The 20,029-nt window shown below is 31.4% G+C and overlaps 1 protein-coding gene across 3 annotated transcripts in view; it reads right to left on the reverse strand.

Annotated features, from left to right (window-relative positions):
• Nucleotides 1–20,029, reverse strand: part of LOC134229667 (inositol 1,4,5-trisphosphate receptor type 3-like) — a 101,829-nt gene that overhangs the window by 78,848 nt on the left and 2,952 nt on the right. For all 3 annotated transcript variants that reach the window (XM_062711435.1, XM_062711433.1, XM_062711434.1), the window contains exons 3-10: nt 18,960–19,084; nt 10,033–10,119; nt 5,653–5,730; nt 4,753–4,833; nt 4,353–4,456; nt 1,331–1,506; nt 876–983; nt 396–538 (exon numbers count right to left, since the gene is read on the reverse strand). In XM_062711435.1, coding sequence (XP_062567419.1) covers nt 396–538; nt 876–983; nt 1,331–1,506; nt 4,353–4,456; nt 4,753–4,833; nt 5,653–5,730; nt 10,033–10,119; nt 18,960–19,084 — 902 coding nt within the window. The remainder of the gene's footprint in view (nt 1–395; nt 539–875; nt 984–1,330; nt 1,507–4,352; nt 4,457–4,752; nt 4,834–5,652; nt 5,731–10,032; nt 10,120–18,959; nt 19,085–20,029) is intronic.

The raw sequence follows: 20,029 nt of genomic DNA on the forward strand, positions 1-20,029 counted from the left end.
ACATGCAGCAACTTGACTTGTGGTTTCACATCATCAAGTAACTGTGGTGTTTGATTCATAAATCAGTTATCAAATATAGAATACTTCACAATAATTGCATTTTATGAGTGGCTTAAAAGTTATCTAGCATATAAAGAAACCAAATACAAGCATCAGTTGTCATTAGTTCGAGATGTGTGATAAGGGCACTCATATAATAAAACATTAACATGTTTGGTTTTATCAACACAATGGTTTAGCCATCTTTGCCAAACAATATTCATCTTCTGTCTCAGAGTGATTTTGTTCTCAGATATCTAAACCATTGTGTTGAACTCACTAAAGTCAATAATTGTAAAACAAGGGACATTGGGAGGAGCTATCTGATTGGCTACAAAAGATCACATGATTATTACCCTGATGACAGGATGAAGTCTGAACACAGTGGTTGGGTCTAGGTGATCACTAGTCAGGGTCACATGACCGTTCTTTACTGTCAAGTATTTCCGTGTGCACATGTGGATAATCTTGCACTGCTGTTCCCATTTCAAAACCCCTCCTGCAAAAATAAAATTGAAATATAACAGTATTGACAATCCACAAGAATTGACTTAAAATTTAGTAAATATATTGAAAACCTTGAGCTCTAAATTTCATGTACAAAGGGGAATTAAATAACATGTAATGCATGCTGGGTTACACATTATTCTCAATATACATTCAAGTACATTTTGTCTGTTAAAGCAATCAAAATTCTGTCGAAGCAGGATTAATTATATCATGACTTTTGATAAAAAAGATGACCAAAATTTTCAGAATGTATTCCACTTTAGAGCACAAGTCTGATTCTTTCCCTTTGCTGTTGAACATTCTCTAGTACATAATTACTTTAATACCTTGCACAGGTCCTTCCTGAAGCTCTATCTGCCAGTATGTCACTGCTGATGTACTGGGAAACAGTGTCTTAGGGTTAGCAGGGTCCATTGGCCTCATCCTCAAATGAACTGAAATTATAAATTACAAAAAATGTTAGAAATCCATCCAAAATGATAAATCATAACAAAAATAATCTCTGATCATTCTGATATTTCATGACCTTTCATCGTTAAAAAAAATTCCTTCATTAGTACATTAAAGTACTGTAGATCACTAAATTTTTGCGACACCTTATTTTTCGCGAGATAGTCATTGACTCTTCTATTAGCGAGACATAATTTTCACAGTTGTTCCTCTATATAATCGTAAGGAATACTTTTATCAGCAAGAATGAAATTTTAGCAGGCTCATTGTCTCATGTAATTACGTGAAAATAAAGTTCTTGCGTATAAAAAGTGATTTACAGTCCACTAACCATCCTCCAGAAGTTCATCATCAAACAAGCCCTCTGCCACGAGGTAGGCCTCCATTTCCTTGTGGTAAAAGCGGATGATGTCCCCTACTTTTACCCTGTTCATATCCTCGGGGGCAGGCTTGTACTTCCTGTAGATGGTGAACCCGGACTGCTGCACTGACAGGTTCAGCTCATGGCTGAAAATTAATTGAATTCATTTTATTGTCTTTCAGAGATATCAGTCTTCAGAATACTGAGGTTGAACTATAGCTATTTACATACATAAGCACATACAACATAGTTATAGCAATTATGCCATTTGTGGTGCCTCTTAAAAAAGATGACACAATGACACCCTGTGAAAAGGAATCAAGTAGCATAAATTTCATACTTTAAATTATTAAATATAATTTTTCAATGTTACTTTCAGATATTTAAATGATGCATGAATTTTAAAAAACACAAATTTATCATAAATAGAAACTTTATTTCTAATTTATATACACCTGTATTATCAATTTAAAGTGCATGGTTTCCAAAACAAGAATTTATGAAAATCATACACATTTTTTTAATAATTAAAGAATTTCAAATTAAGTTACACCTATTGCTCACTGAGTATCTTTTCAAAACTTTCAATTGTCAATTTCAAGTGCTAATACATTTCTCTCAATGTCAAAAAAATCTCCAGATAGTCTTAGATCAAGACACTTGAATACTTTTTTCTCCATATTCAACAAGCTTTTTATTATCAAGCCATTCAAAGTTTTTTAAATGGATGGCTTATACAGTAAATCTTATTAATGCACTTTTATTCCATTTGTAGCGTAGCCTTTATGCTTGCATGCTCGTGTAAAGAAAGATGCAGTTTATTATGGAACATTATAATGATTATAGCAATACAATAACGACATCCAATAGAATGACAACCGTCTCTTTAAGATCTGATCCAGGATATAAAAGGTTGTGCCAAGACCTAATGGACTCCTTCCTTTCAATAAAAACAAATCATAAATATAAAAGGAAAATTGATTTTTTTTTTACTTATACTTGTTCACAATCACTCTTCAGAAAGGTGATAGACTAGGACTTGTATTTCAGTTCTGGATTCTTTGTAATTAGTGTCACTGTTCAACTTGTTATGCTTTACAAAAAATCTGCGAAGCATTAAATTTGATATTTAATATCTAGTTTACTTTCATAAATTAAAAATGCTGTGTTGGCTTGTCATTCTCAAAGGTTTTTTTTTTTAAATTCAATGAACTATATCTACATTGTATATAAAGCTGATATTCATTGTATACAAGATGTCATTTCTCTGGCCCCAAAAATAATAATTTTTAAAAATTTGTAAATCTTTCATATGCCTTAATCCTTGTAGTTTCATGATTACAAAAGCAATTCTAAGCCAATGTGTAGGATCAATATTGTTTTCATTTTGAAACTGAATTTTAAAAATCTCTAATCCACAAGGTAGACAATTTATTGATTTTTGACATGAATCCTAAAAGTTTCGTGTCAATTCACTGTAAATCTATACAGACAGATAATTTTTAAAATCTAAAGTGGCTAGGATAGGTTTGCAGTATTGTGCTTAGGGAAAGGTCTATGTACACATATGTGTTGATTAAAACAAACAGAATCTTTGATGATTTGATCAATTATACATGGAACACTCAACATTGTTTAAATAACAGTTAATGTATACACATTCCTTTAACAAGAGGCTCATGGGCCACAACTCTCATCTGAGTAACTATGGCCCTTCTGTTCTTCATCAAGAGATATTTTTCTTACATATTCTATGTAAATTAAATTATTCCCTGTTGTGACCCTTAATCCTTCCAAAGGGGCCATATTTTTTTAACAATCTTGTATCTACACTACCCAAGGATGCTTCTATATTGATATAACTTATCATGACTTTACCAAATCTACACTTCTGGAAGGTGCCTCGAAATAATGGCTTTGCTGTTCTCATAAAAAATATTTTTAAAGCTTCTTTTGTAAAACTTTGATTTCCCATTGAGCATTGTGAAAGTTAAGGTATACAGCTCATATTATTAACTGTAGACACACATCATAGCTAAGATTTGTGAAAGTTAAGGTATCTAGCTATTACCCTTTGCTATAGACAGACACCTGTCCTATCTAAGATTTGTGAAAGTTAAGGTATCTAGCTATTACCCATTGCTATAGACAGACACCTGTCCTATCTAAGATTTGTGAAAGTTAAGGTATCTAGCTATTACCCTTTGCTATAGACAGACACCTGTCCTATCTAAGATTTGTGAAAGTTAAGGTATCTAGCTATTACCCTTTGCTATAGACAGACACCTAAGATTTGTGAAAGTTAAGGTATCTAGCTATTACCCATTGCTATAGACAGATACCTAAGATTTGTGAAAGTTAAGGTATCTAGCCATTACCTTTTGCTGTAGACAGATACCTGTCCTATCTAAGATTTGTGAAAGTTAAGGTATCTAGCTATTACCCTTTGCTATAGACAGACACCTGTCCTATCTAAGATTTGTGAAAGTTAAGGTATCTAGCTATTACCCATTGCTATAGACAGACACCTGTCCTATCTAAGATTTGTGAAAGTTAAGGTATCTAGCTATTACCCTTTGCTATAGACAGACACCTGTCCTATCTAAGATTTGTGAAAGTTAAGGTATCTAGCTATTACCCTTTGCTATAGACAGACACCTAAGATTTGTGAAAGTTAAGGTATCTAGCTATTACCCTTTGCTATAGACAGACACCTAAGATTTGTGAAAGTTAAGGTATCTAGCCATTACCTTTTGCTGTAGACAGATACCTGTCCTATCTAAGATTTGTGAAAGTTAAGGTATCTAGCTATTACCCTTTGCTATAGACAGACACCTAAGATTTGTGAAAGTTAAGGTATCTAGCTATTACCCTTTGCTATAGACGGACACCTAAGATTTGTGAAGGTTAAGGTATCTAGCCATTACCTTTTGCTGTAGACAGACACCAGTCCTAGCTATGATTTGTGAAGGTTAAGGTATCTAGCTATTACCTTTTGCTGTAGACAGACACCAGTCCCAGTAAACCTTTGCTGACGTGAAGGTAAGAACCTGAGGATTTTACACTCTCCAACACCACCTGGTCATCAACTTGGACCTAAACATCAAGATAAAGGATAATGTGATACATCTATAAATTAATAATAATGAATGCATGTCTTCATGTCCAAGAAACCCTTGATATGGAAGTTAAAATCTTAAATTTTAACACCAATATAAAATCAAATCTCTTTTAAAAAAGTTTTCTTTTTATAATGGAGTTCATTTTATCTTCACTATATAAGCTTTCTGCTTGAAGTATAAGTATTTTTTTCTTTTGTTTTAACTTACACTCAATTTTCATTTATTTTTCTATAAAAATGAAACATTTGATTTCCCAAGCTGACCACTTACAACGTCACCCTCCGCCTTGACCTTGTATCGCGGCATGATGCGGAACTGTGCGTGTTTGGCATTATCTGCCAGTAACTCCACCTATATCAAATAAATTCAATATGATGAAGGAAAATTCATAAAAAAATAAATAATCATCATAACTATTAGAAATAACATAGTTTTATGCCAGTTATTTTTATGGTCAAAAATGTTAAAAATATCTATATTAGACCTTCTTTATATGGTTGACCTCTCCTTTCCAAGATAGATGTCGATTTTACATTTCTTTTGATCTCAATATGTTATAAATATGGGGTATTTTTTTCAAGAAAGAGAAATTTTATTTCATGTTACACATAAATGGCCCCATACTAATTTGAAATATGGCCTCTCTCCACACTTTGCATGTAACTTTGAATATTAATTTGTACTTTCAAAGAAACCTATACTTAAACAAAGGAATGTTGTTTTTAATTTAAATTTAATCCCTTTGACCTTTAAGACTCATTGCAGCTGTTACATACAACTCTAAGTAGTGTGTACTTTTAGTAGAAAATATAATTCCTTGCATGCATGCATAGATTTAATCTTAGTAAATTTTAATCTGCATGTTCATTGACCAATATATCACATGTAGAAACTAGCTAACATCTAAGGCATAAAAGAATGCCAAATTAAAAGAATTCTAAATAAAATAAGTCATTTAAAATTAGCTCTATAGATTTTACATGAAAGAAATGAAATCAATGTTTTAAAGAGCTGTTGCAATTATTCAAATTAAACTGGCAGTATCTTACAATGACCAAAGTACTAAAGTACTGAGTACTAAACAAATCCTTGACTTTTTTTTTTTTTTATATATGTATGTTGCTATTTTCTTCCTATTGTTAATACCAAGAGCCCATTGAAGAGACGTACCGCCATGTTATTGGTTTCTGTGTTGGACGTCTTCGTGGTGCTAACATGGATGTACTTATTGGTGAACAGGTGCCGCAACTGAAAAAAATATATACAAGCTAATTAATTTAATAACTAGTCTAAGAGCATTGTGAGGATGCTACAGAAATCATACAGTCCAATCTGATTATCATAAAGAATCAGTAAGTCAGATCTATACATTACTTGTAATTTAATGAATTACAATATATACCAAGGCAGATGTAGAAATAAATCCCAGATTAAATAAGAAGAAACCTCATGAATATATAATTATGTACTTTTTTCTTATGGAAAAAACATCCCTCCCAACTTCTCCTCCCTTTTAAAAAAAAATTCATTCAATTCAGAATTGAATTCCTATACTTTATTTTTAAATAAAAAAAAAGAATTCAATTTTATGTTTGGTTTTTAAGTCTAAATATAGATCAATTCACTCCAATTTTGTGTGGTGCAATACTAAGTACTATAAGTACTATTTATTTCCTTCAGTTTGATAAATACTCAAATATCATAGGTTACTCAAGACCAGAACAAAAGCACTAAACTGTGTTTCCAGAGCTGTCATAGTAACAGTATAAACTTTTGACTTCATAATGCACTAGGTGTGTAATTTTCTTTTTTTTAATATACTAATATTTTGCAATGATACTAAGCATATGGGTATTATATTACCTACTGTGTAATTATAGAACTCTGTCACAAGCAAATCTATATAGAGTTGTAAATTATTCAGGACTATAAGCTTTTGTAAAAGACATGCAAATAAAATCATTAAGAGAGAAATCTATATCTTCTTCACAAACTCAGTCAGTTGAAAGCTTTTTTGTATGTATGAGCTATAGCTATTCTATTCTAGGGTTCGTTGGTTTGGACATTTTCCATCTGATGTTCCTATCACCAGAACCAAAAATGAGTAACAACAGAAATATTGTTGTGTTGAAAAAGCAAATTTTACTCATTAAAATGCTTTAATTAATAAAATGGATTGACAGTTGAGTTTTGGTATCTGAACAATATCTCAAATAACATGGGTATGTCCTAGCCTGGTGAATTGAAGTCCCAGCCACATATTTCTCATGACAAGTATTTTACCTCAGAAATCTTGAACCTTTGGATATATCTCAAAGTATTTTTTAAGTCCCATTGAGTTTGAGAAAATTAGGTTTGACTGTATATGTAATAATATATAAGTCAATAATTATATTTAAATTAAAAAGTAAAAAAAAAAAAAATTTAAACTTTATGATACCTAATTTTAGAAGTGGTGTTGTTGAAAATATATCTTTACAAACTACACCACAAATGGACAAATTGCCTAAATGTCTATAAATGTTCCTCAGAAAAGGCAGACAAAATGAAAATATCCTAGTCTCTAGACTTTAATGCCGCTAAGAAAAAAAAAATATTCTTTTTTTAAAAACTACAGTGAAACCCTATTTATCTTGAACTTGATGAGATCAAGGAAATACTTTGAGATATCCAAGGATTGATATATCCAGATTTGAAATATTTAAAAAGAAAAAAGTGCTTAAGACTTCAAAGGTATTGTACTTGTAAGATAAGTCAAATACTGTTTTTAAAAAATTGCTAAGACAGTTTGTGACCAATAATACAGTTGTTTCTCCAATAATTAGAGGGGACTTCAAAAATTTACTTAAATCGACTTTAACAATTGGCTACTCTTTAAATATCACTTGTTCCCTTCATGAGAATTAACATTGAATACACATTATAAATATCTAAAATCAATTAAACAAATACTGTAGATTTGAGGGGTTAAAAAATTAAATTAACAGAACACAACTGCATTGCAGTGGCATTGCAATGTGCAATGTCTTTGCTTCAGTTTGTAAACCAAGAGAAACAAATTCCTTATTAAAATGTAAAACAGAAAATCTACTTAATTTAAACAAGTGCCTGTGTGGTGGTCAAATGTAAAGGCCGTGTTTTGTAATCTGATTAACAATAAAAAGAAATAAAACAAATTAATGCAAAAGTTTTAATAATACCTGTATATATAGTAAATTATATTGCAAATATGAATTCAAATAAATACACTTTATTATTAATTCATTTGATATGTTTTGAGTTCTTATAAAAAGATTGAAATTTCTAGTGTAGAGTTTAAAGATTAAAACACTGTAATTATTGTTAAATTTATTATAATATCGATATCTTCTTGAATTTTATATTTTTCTTCACATTTGAATAAGAAGGCAAAAACCTTTGAACCCATCCCACCGCATCCTTTATGTGTTTCACATGTCAGACTTTGAATATGATACAAACAAAATCAATTCTCTCTTTCTTGAGTCATAAGGATGTCTTTATGCATATTTTTTTTACATCCTTTAGGATTTTGATTCATAGATGTTTTTCCTCCTCCGATTTGCAATGCAGACACAAAGGCTAATTCTGAGAAAATTCCATTAGAGGACATTGTATGGTAATTATAGTCTCATGCAACCACCACTTGTCTGAGCTTGACAATGTAAAATCAATTCTGAGGTTTCCACTTCTCATGGCTTACATCACAAATCACCAAAAAAAGAAAAAAATCCTGATTCAGAAGACTTCACTCTGTCTAGTATGCATGATTAATGGTTTTATGGGAAATCAAGATAACAATTAAGACAAAAGTATCCTTGCATTCAAATACAGTCTTCTGATGGACAACTGAGGCAAAAATTTGATAATTCCTATTTCATAATCAGTTATATTTTTTTTTATTTTTTCCATACATACCGGTAGGTATTAATTATTGTATGTTCTGTCCATATCTAAGAATTTACCAGTATGCTCCCCCAGTCCTTAACAACAAATTTTCTGTTTTTTACAATCATAACAGTCATAATAAATAATTTGCCTGAATGTACTGTACATGATTAGTTCATAAATTATCTGTAAGTTATGTCCATACCTAATTCTATAATCAAACCTAATAACCAATAAATCATTTATATGTTCTGTGAATTTTTATCTTTTTTCTTTTACAATATGTTTTGCCTGTACTCATGAATTAATATTTGAACCAAACCTTTTTTTACTACTGTGTGTAGGTCTATGTTTTGTATATTAGTAAAAAAGATAAACTGAGTGTTCTGCCTATACTCTATTACTGTAGATCACTTAATTTTTGTGATGACTTATTTTCGAGAGATAGTCATCAACTCTTTATAAGCGAGACAAATTTTTCACGTATAGTGGATTTTACTCTGCATAATCTAAAAGGTATATTAATTTACGCGAGAATGAAATTTTCACGAGCACATTGCTTTGTGTAATTATGCAAAAATAAAGTTCTTGCGAATAAAAAGTGATTTAAAGTAGTTATTTTGGTATGTTTGCCTATATCTGATAAATTACCTAATTTATCTGCCTATACCTAATATTGACCTGTTTAATCTGCCTTTAACTACTTTCAATATCTGTATGATCTGCGTTTACTTAAATAACTACCTGTACGATCTGTCTATTTCTAATAAATTACCTGTACAATCTGTATATTTCTAACAAATTAACTATATGATCTGTCTATTTCTAAACTGATGACCTGTATCTTCCTGTAAGTTCTACCTGTTTCTAATGACTTACCTGTATGATCTGTCTATTTCTAATGACTTACCTGTATGATCTGTCTATTTCTAATGACTTACCTGTATGATCTGTCTATTTCTAATGACATACCTGTATGATCTGTCCATACAGAACCTTTTTCCCCTGCTGTCTCTTCTGTTTCTTACCTGTATGATTTGTTCATACAGAACCTTTTTCCCCTGCTGTTTCTTCTGTTACTTACCTGTATGATTTGTCCACACAGAACCTTTTTCCCCTGCTGTCTCTTCTGTTACTTACCTGTATGATTTGTCCATACAGAACCTTTTTCCCCTGCTGTTTCTTCTGTTACTTACCTGTATGATTTGTCCACACAGAACCTTTTTCCCCTGCTGTCTCTCCTGCTACTTACCTGTATGATCTGTCCATACAGAACCTTTTTCCCCTGCTGTCTCCTCTGCTACTTACCTGTATGATTTGTCCACACAGAACCTTTTTCCCCTGCTGTCTCTTCTGTTACTTACCTGTATGATCTGTCCATACAGAACCTTTTTCCCCTGCTGTCTCTTCTGTTACTTACCTGTATGATTTGTCCACACAGAACCTTTTTCCCCTGCTGTCTCTTCTGCTACTTACCTGTATGATCTGTCCATACAGAACCTTTTTCCCCTGCTGTCTCTTCTGTTACTTACCTGTATGATTTGTCCACACAGAACCTTTTTCCCCTGCTGTCTCTTCTGTTACTTACCTGTCTGATCTGTCCATACAGAACCTTTTTCCCCTGTTGTCTCTTCTATTACTTACCTGTATGATCTGTCCATACAGAACTTTTTTCCCCTGCTGTCTCTTCTGTTCCAGGACATTGTCTTCATTTTCTGCTTCAGCAGCAAGCTGTAAAAATATACCAGGTGATATTAAAAACAGAAATTAATGTTAAAGCATCAAATTATCCCCGTTGTTTAGTAACTTTTCAAATGTACTTTTCAGCATTGTATTCATGTACATAAAACATTTAAAGGTGAGATCTTCCTCATTCCCTTCCAAATATATATAGCCTCACACACACAAAAACACACATTTTTTTAAAATGGGTTACAAAGACAGATTCACTGAGAAAGTCACAGAATTTCACACACTGTAAAGCAACTTTTATTTGCATACAAGTAACATCTGTGAGTTTCACGACCAGTACTTATCGTCGCTAACCATTTATTTTGCTTTGTATCAATAGATTGTGAAAATTAAATGTTTGGATTGATTTCAAACTGACAAATCAGGAATAAAAGTTGGTTTACAGTAATTCATTATGTCCAAGATAGAGTCAATTTCATTAAAATTCTTGTATGTAATGGTACAACATATACACAGTATATGCATTAAAATCTGTACAGAATGAAGTTATACATACTTCATAAATATATTATGTTAAATTTGCACAGACCGTTAATATTAGATGGGATCATTTTATGAAGTCCCCCTTCTATCTCTTTCTTTTCTCTCTCACATTCTATTTTTTTTCTTTTGATCATACCATGCAACAAAAACGTTTTTTTAAAAAGTTTAAAACCCTTATAAAGTATCTAACGACCTAATTAATAAATTGGATCCAATCCCAAGTGTTTAGGCACCTGATCGCTTAATTAAAATCATGTCAGTACCATCTAATCAAACGGCATAAAGGACGTGCACTCCCCCTAGGAATAAAGACACAGTGACCTCACGACATTCAATAAAGCGGGGACATATGTGTTCACCCATCTATAACGACACCAGAAGATCATGACAAGAAGAACACAGAGATATGTAAACCAATACAGGCATTTAATGATCTAGAAATGATAAATACCTTGTTAGGTCGGAAAGACAATGAGTTTTGATTAGATAAAGACCCTGTAAATTTTAGCAATATGTTGAAATGAAGACCTCATAGGAATGGGGTTTTAAATATAGGACAAACTTAAGCTCTGAATTATTGAAAATTGTCTTGCATTGAACAGTTACACACACATTCCAATAAAATTTTCAAAAGCTTTAATTCTTGTAAAAAAAAAAAAATAACAAATATTTGCTAGTTGGGTTTTTCAAAGTAAGTTTTTCCATAATAAAGATATGTATAAACATGTATTATGAAATTTTTCTTCCAGTGACCTTGAACTTCCCCAAATGGCCTTGGGTCAAGGTCATGACACACCCTTGGGTCATGGGCAATCTTTGTGTGAAATGAGAACCTACCAAATTTATCCATAAGAAAGATATGGACTGGACACAAATTATGAAATTTTTCTTCCAGTGAAATTGAACTTTCCCAAATGACCTTGGGTCAAGGTCATGACACACCCTTGGGTCATGGGCAATCTTTGTGTGAAATGAGAACCTACCAAGTTTATCCATAAGAAAGATATAGACCGGACACGAATAATGAAATTTTTCTTCCAGTGACCTTGAACTTCCCCAAATGGCCTTGGGTCAAGGTCATGACACACCCTTGGGTCATGGGCAATCTTTGTGTGAAATGAGAAACTACCAAGTTTATCCATTAAAAAGATGTGGACCGGACACGAATTATGAAATTTTTCTTCCAGTGACCTTGAACTTCCCCAAATGAAGGAAATTTAATGACACACTTTCATGGGCAATCTTTGTGTGAAATGAGAACTTTAGTTTACGTAAGAAATATATGGACCGGACACCAATTATGAAATTTTTCTTTAGTGACCTTTTTTGGATCAAGGTGACACATATATGTGTGGAGTAGTAGATTCTAATGTCCCTTAAGAAAGATTGGACCAGACACGTTTGCAAGGACACTGCCATTATATATATACCCCCGCAAACAACAAATATTTGCTAGGGGATCACAAATTAGTCCAAACACATCTCCATTAACACATCCGAGTTTATTGTCTACCAGAGAATACTTATGGGTCTATTGGATGTTTGGTGGTGGTTTGTTTCTAGTGAAGATTTTGGTTACAGGAGAATAGTTAGTGTGGTTGACCATATTTGTGGTGTTATAGGTGGTAGTCAGTGTTTGTGACTCAAGACACCATGGCAGACTTGGAATCACTGAAACCAGTGAATGTGGTTTACAGTAATGAGTGTTGGTAGTCAGTGTGTAAACTGATACAAGGTGTTGTGGTAGAAGGGGTTGTAGTAGAAAGGGTGACTGACTGCTATTGGAGTTGATGGCAAGTACTCTAATGGATGGCTGCAACAGTTGTTGACTGAAAGAGAGTGGTACTCTGTGGTTAAGTGCTACTTGTGATGACAAATCAGAATGTTGTTATAGTGTTTGATATCTACTGGTGATAAGGTGGAAGTCAGAGTGGTTGACTGCTTTTATGATGATAAAAAGAATGGTTGTTCACTGCTAATAAACAGAGTGGTAGTGGTTGATTTATTGTGATGGTGAGACTGGTAGTCCAAGTGCTGACTGCTACTGTTGATAAGGGTGGTGGTAGACAGATTTGTTGACTGCTATCATGTTGTTGAATCCCTTTTGTAATGAGTGGTAATGCTGATAATAATTATTATCTTGCAGCAGAGTTGGAGGGGGTATAGTGGTGCAATTGTGCATGTTTGTTTGTGGGTTATGTCCTGTATGAAACCAATGTGATGGAGTTAGCATCTGGTAGTCAGAGTGCCCAATGTTACTGGTGATTTTAAGGTCTTGGTGAGGGGATGCTCCACTTTGCTGTTCCCTTGTTAACATTGTCCCATGTAAATTTCAAATAATATCACTTAAATTCAACCAGTGTTGTATTAAAGAGATAACTATATCTTAAATTTGCCATTTCTGATCAAAAGCTTTGTAGTTTTGTAATAGAACAAAGACTGTTTTTGCTTATAAAATCAATATAGTCTGCTCACAGTGATTTTACCAGCCATTATCTGATTTCTAAAACTTTTATATCATGACTATAATCTTTCCATTTAAAATGGGGCAATTCTTTGAGTTATGTCCAAGACACGATGTAGTTACGATATCGACACATTACTTTTTTTTATAGTTTTCTATAATATTTCAGAGTTCGTGTGTTTATAACAATGTGTGTGTGTTTTTTGTTTGTTACAGAAGTGTCATATATTTGCCATTGGGATCATGATTGTTTCAAGAATTGTGGTTTCCATCCTTAATATGCTCTTTTTAACAACTGTTACTTAAAACTTTCTTTATAAATCTTTCTGAAGTGTCGATATCGTCGATATGGACATGTGCAACTGGTGTTGCTAACCTTTGTTTATACCTTCCCTGCTACTTTGAATGTGTTTATGTTTAATTACTTTCCACATAAGATTTTACTTGCCATCGATATTTTAATTCAACAGAGTTATATTGAAACAGATTGTTAAAAGCATATTATTTTACCAACCTTCACCTTAATACAAAAACTTTATTTTTAGTTTGTGTAATAAGAACAAAGACTGTTTTTGCGATATAAAATCAATATATGATTGTTAAAACATTTTCAGAGATTTTACCTAACCCAATTATCTAAATAATCTAAAACAATAACAACCTTTTTTAATCATAATTTATTTTCATATTTAAAATGAATCAAACTTCACTTTTGACTTTGTAAAATAATGTTATACCTCAATGTGAAAATAGATTATGCAAATAGGATCAACATCCATACAAGTCATGATATTGTCGATATAAAGACATAATATAGTGTCTCAAATTTGTTACATGTATATTAATAATCACGATCAATAGTAGATATCGACATAAAATTGTCGATATCGACCAGTTTTGCAATGTGTAATGTTATCACATAAAATTCATAAGACAGTCCAACATCAGGACAAGTGAAGTAATTAATTGACATCAATCTACATCACTGGATATATGTAGTACATGTATATCAATAAAGTCAATAGCCCTTTATTAAAATTGAAATTTTGCAAATCCTTTATCAAAACCAAAATATCTCAAAAATCCTTGGATATCTCATTTTTTCTTAATTCCATGGCATTTTGGATAACAGGATTTGACTGTATTAACACCCTTCTATATTGGTGTAACTGCATGACTACACTAGCATTTGTTGGTAGGAAGAAGGACATAGTTTAAAGTTACAGTATTTTTTAAACTGCAAATCTTTTGAAATATATACAAATGTACAATGGAAATATTGTTAAAATTTACTCCATATACCCAGACTGTGTAAGCAATTGGTAAAACATGCACACATTGTCCATCAAATGTTTATTTTGGAAACTCTGTCATAATCTTTGAAAACAAACAGTAATCCACCAAGTCAATAAAGGACAAGCATTAAACAAACTGGAATTAAAGGGCAAGGTTGGTGGGATTCAGCAATTTGCCAAATCGTGTTAAACTGTCATTTCAGATAATACTTATCTATTAGTTAGGAACATGTTCCAGTCATATATTTTGAACAATTTTCATGCTACTGATTCTTTTGAGGTAGAAACTTATCAATAAAAAAAATTTAAATCTCCAATCAGCTGACTTAACCAACTGAAATAATTTATGTTGCCAATTTCTTAGGTTCTCTTTAATAGTAAAAATCCTTCATCATCGAGCAAGAAAATCTTTTGTAGGTGTACAGAATGTATTTTACTGCCAAACTTCACATTCAAAATTATTGCACACATAATCCAGAAATGAATCATGACAAATGATAATTTGTAAGGTCACTGTATGCCCATTCCTCAATGTTTTAAAGTTCTTTATATATGTACATCATTTGCCATCTTGTGCTCATGGATTAGGTGGATAAAGTTTCTTTAAGATTAAAAGTGTGTAATTAGTTTCTTTTGGCTTCACAACTTGTCTTTGTTCTGTTGGGGCTAGTCTGAAATTATTTTTCATGCAGACATACATTTAATTTGTTGTATCAATACAGTTCTTCTTTTTGAGTAATTATCCACATAAATGACATTATATATTTTGAATAAATGAAAGATACTTAAAGATTTCTCAAATATAATATTCAAGTTCCTTTATATTACCGTAAATGATGCTTTATAACAATATCTTAGTAAAAGAAGGTGTATCAGGACATAACATTTGTAGTCCATTATACTTTTTTTTGTAATCAACTTAACCACAGAAGTATTTAATATAAATGTGATTTTTTTCAATGAAAAATGAAGAAACAAATTTGTAAAAAATTGTTTATTTTTATTAATATGTTAACAAAGGAAATGTTTTTGTAAAGTTTTGCCTACAGTTGATGAACTTCAAGTATTAAATAGCACACATTATTGATATGATAATTTTTTCAAAATGATACAAAAAAATTAAATTAAATATAATTATTAAATTAGTTTTATTTTTTCATGTTGTGATTTCAAACAAAAATTCCATAAAAATAGTTTTATGATTTACATACTGGCAATACTACGATATAAGAAATTTGTAAATTAATCTCTCACAGAAAAAAGTATGTCTTATATTTCTCAACATCTCTATTAGGTCATATATCCATTAGCTTATTTCCTGAAAGTGTAAATTGTGGCCACTAGGGGAAAAGGAATGGTGTTGGGAGAAGGTCTATATACCTATCAAACATTATAATATGCAGAAATGTGTCCCCTGGGTGACATTAAATGTATTCCTAGTACCAGTAAACTCATTTCAGCTAATAAACTAGCACAGGTACACTGATTTCAGTTATCAAACCAGCCACTTACCAAATCTTATCCATACTTGAAAAGTTAAGATTATTGTGCACGTTTATCTTAAAGTGTTCACGCTAAAATCTTGAAATGAAAACTTAGGTCAGAGTTCCTAAAATGACAACTCATCAATCTAATGTTATTTAAATTCATTTGAAAAGTTTCCCTAGAAATATGCTTTCTTTAAAAATTAGAGGACATATATGTTTATACATGTACGAACTGCATTTTATTGTTTTCTTTTATACTGATGTCTCAATTAACTGTTATCATACGTACTTTAATTGATAAAAAAATTTAATCTCTCTCTTCTCTGTCTCTCTGTACATATAATGTACATAAGTTTATAATTTTAACAAGTTATTATCATAATTAGCACTCACATTTTTTTTCATTCTTCACATTTCAATCTCCTCAAACTTTATGGCAATTGAAATCAAACAAATTCCCTGTTTAAAAGCTAATAAACAAAAGATCACAACCTATTTCCTTTAGCTTGAAAAAAATAACCATCCATTTACATACAAGCTGTGAGCTGTGATCAGAAAGTTTGCAAACTATTTTTATATTTATACAACCACCTGTGACAAAAAAATGGTTAATTCAGTCATACTCGAGACACAAAAGACTGTAAAGTCTAACATATATCTTAGAAATTCCTTTGCAGAAGCTGCAGCATATCATAATTTGTACAAGGTTTATGCAGACAACAGATTTTCAATCATTAATTGAATTGATTGTTGTAGTGATGGAAGCGAAATGGTTAAAAATAATGTTTGTTCTGACTTGCCCACTGAAAACAAGCTGATGTGTCTTTAGTTGAACAACTTTTTATGAAAGATCACCAACTTACAGGTACAAAAATAGTTGAAATTCTTTACAATAAAATAATTATTAAATTCCTAAAATATTGTTTACTCAAGTCTTTAAATATATATCAGAAATAACTAAAAGAAGGCACCCATGCTATATCCATATTGAATAAACAACGTTCCTAAGACAGAGGACTCGGGTTGTGATGGTAACCTTGCTCACTCGTGGAAAGGATACGCATATCCAACATACCTATTTTGAGATTTGTCCATTTCAAATGGACTGTTCTTGTTAAAAAAAATAACTTGCATGGTTTGAAATATTAGACTCGGAATAATCTATGTCACATGATATGTGCATGGGCAGAACTGTGGCAAGTAGTGGTGGGACGATATACCGATACACCGATACATACCGATATTTTCCTCTAAGATACTGATTACGATACATGAGCATGAAAATATCGGTACGAAACGATACACGAACGACCTATCCAAAAATTGAAAATGAAACTACCTGTCCTTCGAAAATGGCGGCTTGTACGAAGCAAAGAGATGATGTTGATATTGAAAACACACTTTAGAACTAATAAGTCGTTGATTAGGGGTTAAAATTTTCACTTTTAAGCAGCCTCGGAAGATTGGACAGAAAAGTTCAGAATGTAAAGCGTGCTATACACAAAAAGTATCATTTCCAGAACATCTGAAACAAACTGTGGATTTTTTTTTGTAATCTCAACTTAGCTACAGACTTTCAGCAAATAATAATTATGTACATGTGATGTTTTTAAAATGATTTTTAGTCAGTGTTCTTTGATGAACTACACAACTATTTGTAAACAACTTGTTAATAGAAATTTGGTAATAATTTGGTAATATGTACATGTATTATTGTTTTTGTAAAGTTTTAGTCAATGAAATTGATGAACTTCAAGTATTAATTTCAAAGCACACATGATTTGATATAGAATAATTTGTTAATTTAATGGTCAAGACAAAAAAATGAAATAAAAAATAATTCTTTTGAATATTTTTATAATTTATCATGTTGATTTAATCATTTTTAATGTCAAGACAAAAAATGTAATAAAATACTAAATTTTTTGAATGATTTTATAATTTATCATAATATCAAGATACGTATCGTATCGTGTTAATAAATCGAGATACGTATCGTGTCACAAGATCTGTGTATTGTCCCACCCCCTAGTGGCAAGGTGCGTTAAAATAAGAGAGGACTACTTTAAAAAATAATGAACTATAAAATCTAATTTTATGGAAGTAATTCAATTAGTTCGTGAACTTTTTGATCACCCCTTATACTCAATTCTCTGATGGAAATTAATACATAGCCTGCTTAGCACACCCCAGTGTAAGGTTAGTTCATATTACTTCAATTTGACATTTTTAAGGAAAAATAACACCGACAAAAGTCCTCTATTATTCATTCAGGGATCACTGGAAAACATTCCCTTAGGATCACCCATTAAAAACTGTTTTTATCAGGTCTATTGGTATCAACACTGATCAAAGTCGATATACTGCATTAAGTTATGAAAATGTATCATATGTAATCCTTATCAAGTGTTTAAAGAAAGAAAGTTACTCTGAGATTTACCTATCTTTTAAGAATTTTAAGTATAGTTGAATATGGAAAGGCTAAAATGTAGTTCAACTGTCCATACAAGTCTTTAACAAAGTGGTAAGATCTTTCATGCTAATAAAACTTAAATTCTCAGATGATATTTTATTCATATACTATCCATAACCTAACTCTCAATTAAAAAAGATCCATCTTTTGAACAGAGTAAGTGTTCATTCATTATAGAAATTCCAAAACTTTTGTGGACATGAATAACATATTTCGTGCTCCATATTTTGCTTTGATCTCTACACAAGATAAAAGGCCAAGGATTGATTTTTAGATTTGATATTCTGGAGAGTTCTTTCGCTGGGATCATGCAGACAGTGTTTGGTTTATGCATGCAAGTGTCTCTTTGTGCAAAACTTCCAAAGAACTAAATTCCAAGTGTTTGAAATGATATGAAACAACTTTAAGAATATCAAGTAATTTACATTAAAATGGCATAGTCTACAGAAAAATAAGTATCAAAACCCATAATCCATCTCTTTCTGTCCTTTAGTTTGAAAGTGTATTGATTTGTGACCAGTTTTGAGAGTTCAGATGAGGAATACCACTCAATTACCATTTACAGTGATTTTACACCTTGAAGGAGTTGGTAGAAATAATATAACAGTTTGTAATACCTTGGCCTTTGACACAGAATTCCTGAGTGGGATATTTCCTGGTTCCTCTGCTAGTTTGGCTTGCAACTTCCTGTAACTTTTGTTCAATTTGTATCGATTGGCCACTTCTATATTGAAGGAAATCACTACAAAGATATAGAAATAGACTTCAAAAAAAGGTGAAATAATGCTGAATGTACCAGTAATTATAAATAGGATTGATCTTTGTGACAAATTGACTTCGATAGATTATATTGTCAATGAGATTCTGGAAGAGAGTGTCCAATAAGACAAACTTTGAATTCTTAATTACTACTATTCTAATTTCTATCAATGACAATGTGATCTAAAGGAAACACATACAGATATCACTATATTTACTACATAATTTCAGAAAATTGTAATTTATTTGTAAACGGGAGAGGGTATTTACTGATCGAGAAATTGAAATTATTGTTGTCTGAAACATACAACAAAGAGGGATATCTGATGTTTTGTCTTCTACCTATTTTTATAAAATGAAATTCTAATAATACTAAGAATTATAATTTTCAAGTACTTTTTTTCAGGAAAATACTACAATGCTTCATTGGTTACATGAGGATTAACCAAAACAAACAAACTTAAAGAGAAGTTATAAAAATTAAGCTATAAAACATAAAAGTGAATTGAAAAATTTTAATTTACAGAAGTCCTTAAAAAGGCATGAAAATAAAGAACACTTTAGTTTGATAACTTGTTGAATTGAATGTTGAAAATATATAGGCCTCTGCTTGAAGTGCTATACAGGAAATAATTGTCCAATTATTGCTGGTTAAATGTAAGGATTTAAAATCCAGGTGATAATAAATTGTAAATTGTATGGGATATCTGTATTTTTATAATACACTTAAAGAAATTTGTCTCGATATTCAGAGAAAGTGAGATTATCTAGGATTATTTTCAATTAACAGCAACATAAAAACTAAACAGGATTAACACTGCAAACCAAAACAACATAATACTGAAAATATTTAGCATAATCATGCTAGCGCTGGCAAAAATATCGATATTTCAATATATTGCGATACAATGACAAAAAATATTGTACC

The sequence above is a fragment of the Saccostrea cucullata genome, unplaced genomic scaffold (genome assembly GCF_032062105.1).
Source record: "Saccostrea cucullata isolate Sc308-1 unplaced genomic scaffold, CSIRO_AGI_Scuc_v1 ctg156, whole genome shotgun sequence".
Taxonomy (NCBI): domain Eukaryota; kingdom Metazoa; phylum Mollusca; class Bivalvia; order Ostreida; family Ostreidae; genus Saccostrea; species Saccostrea cuccullata.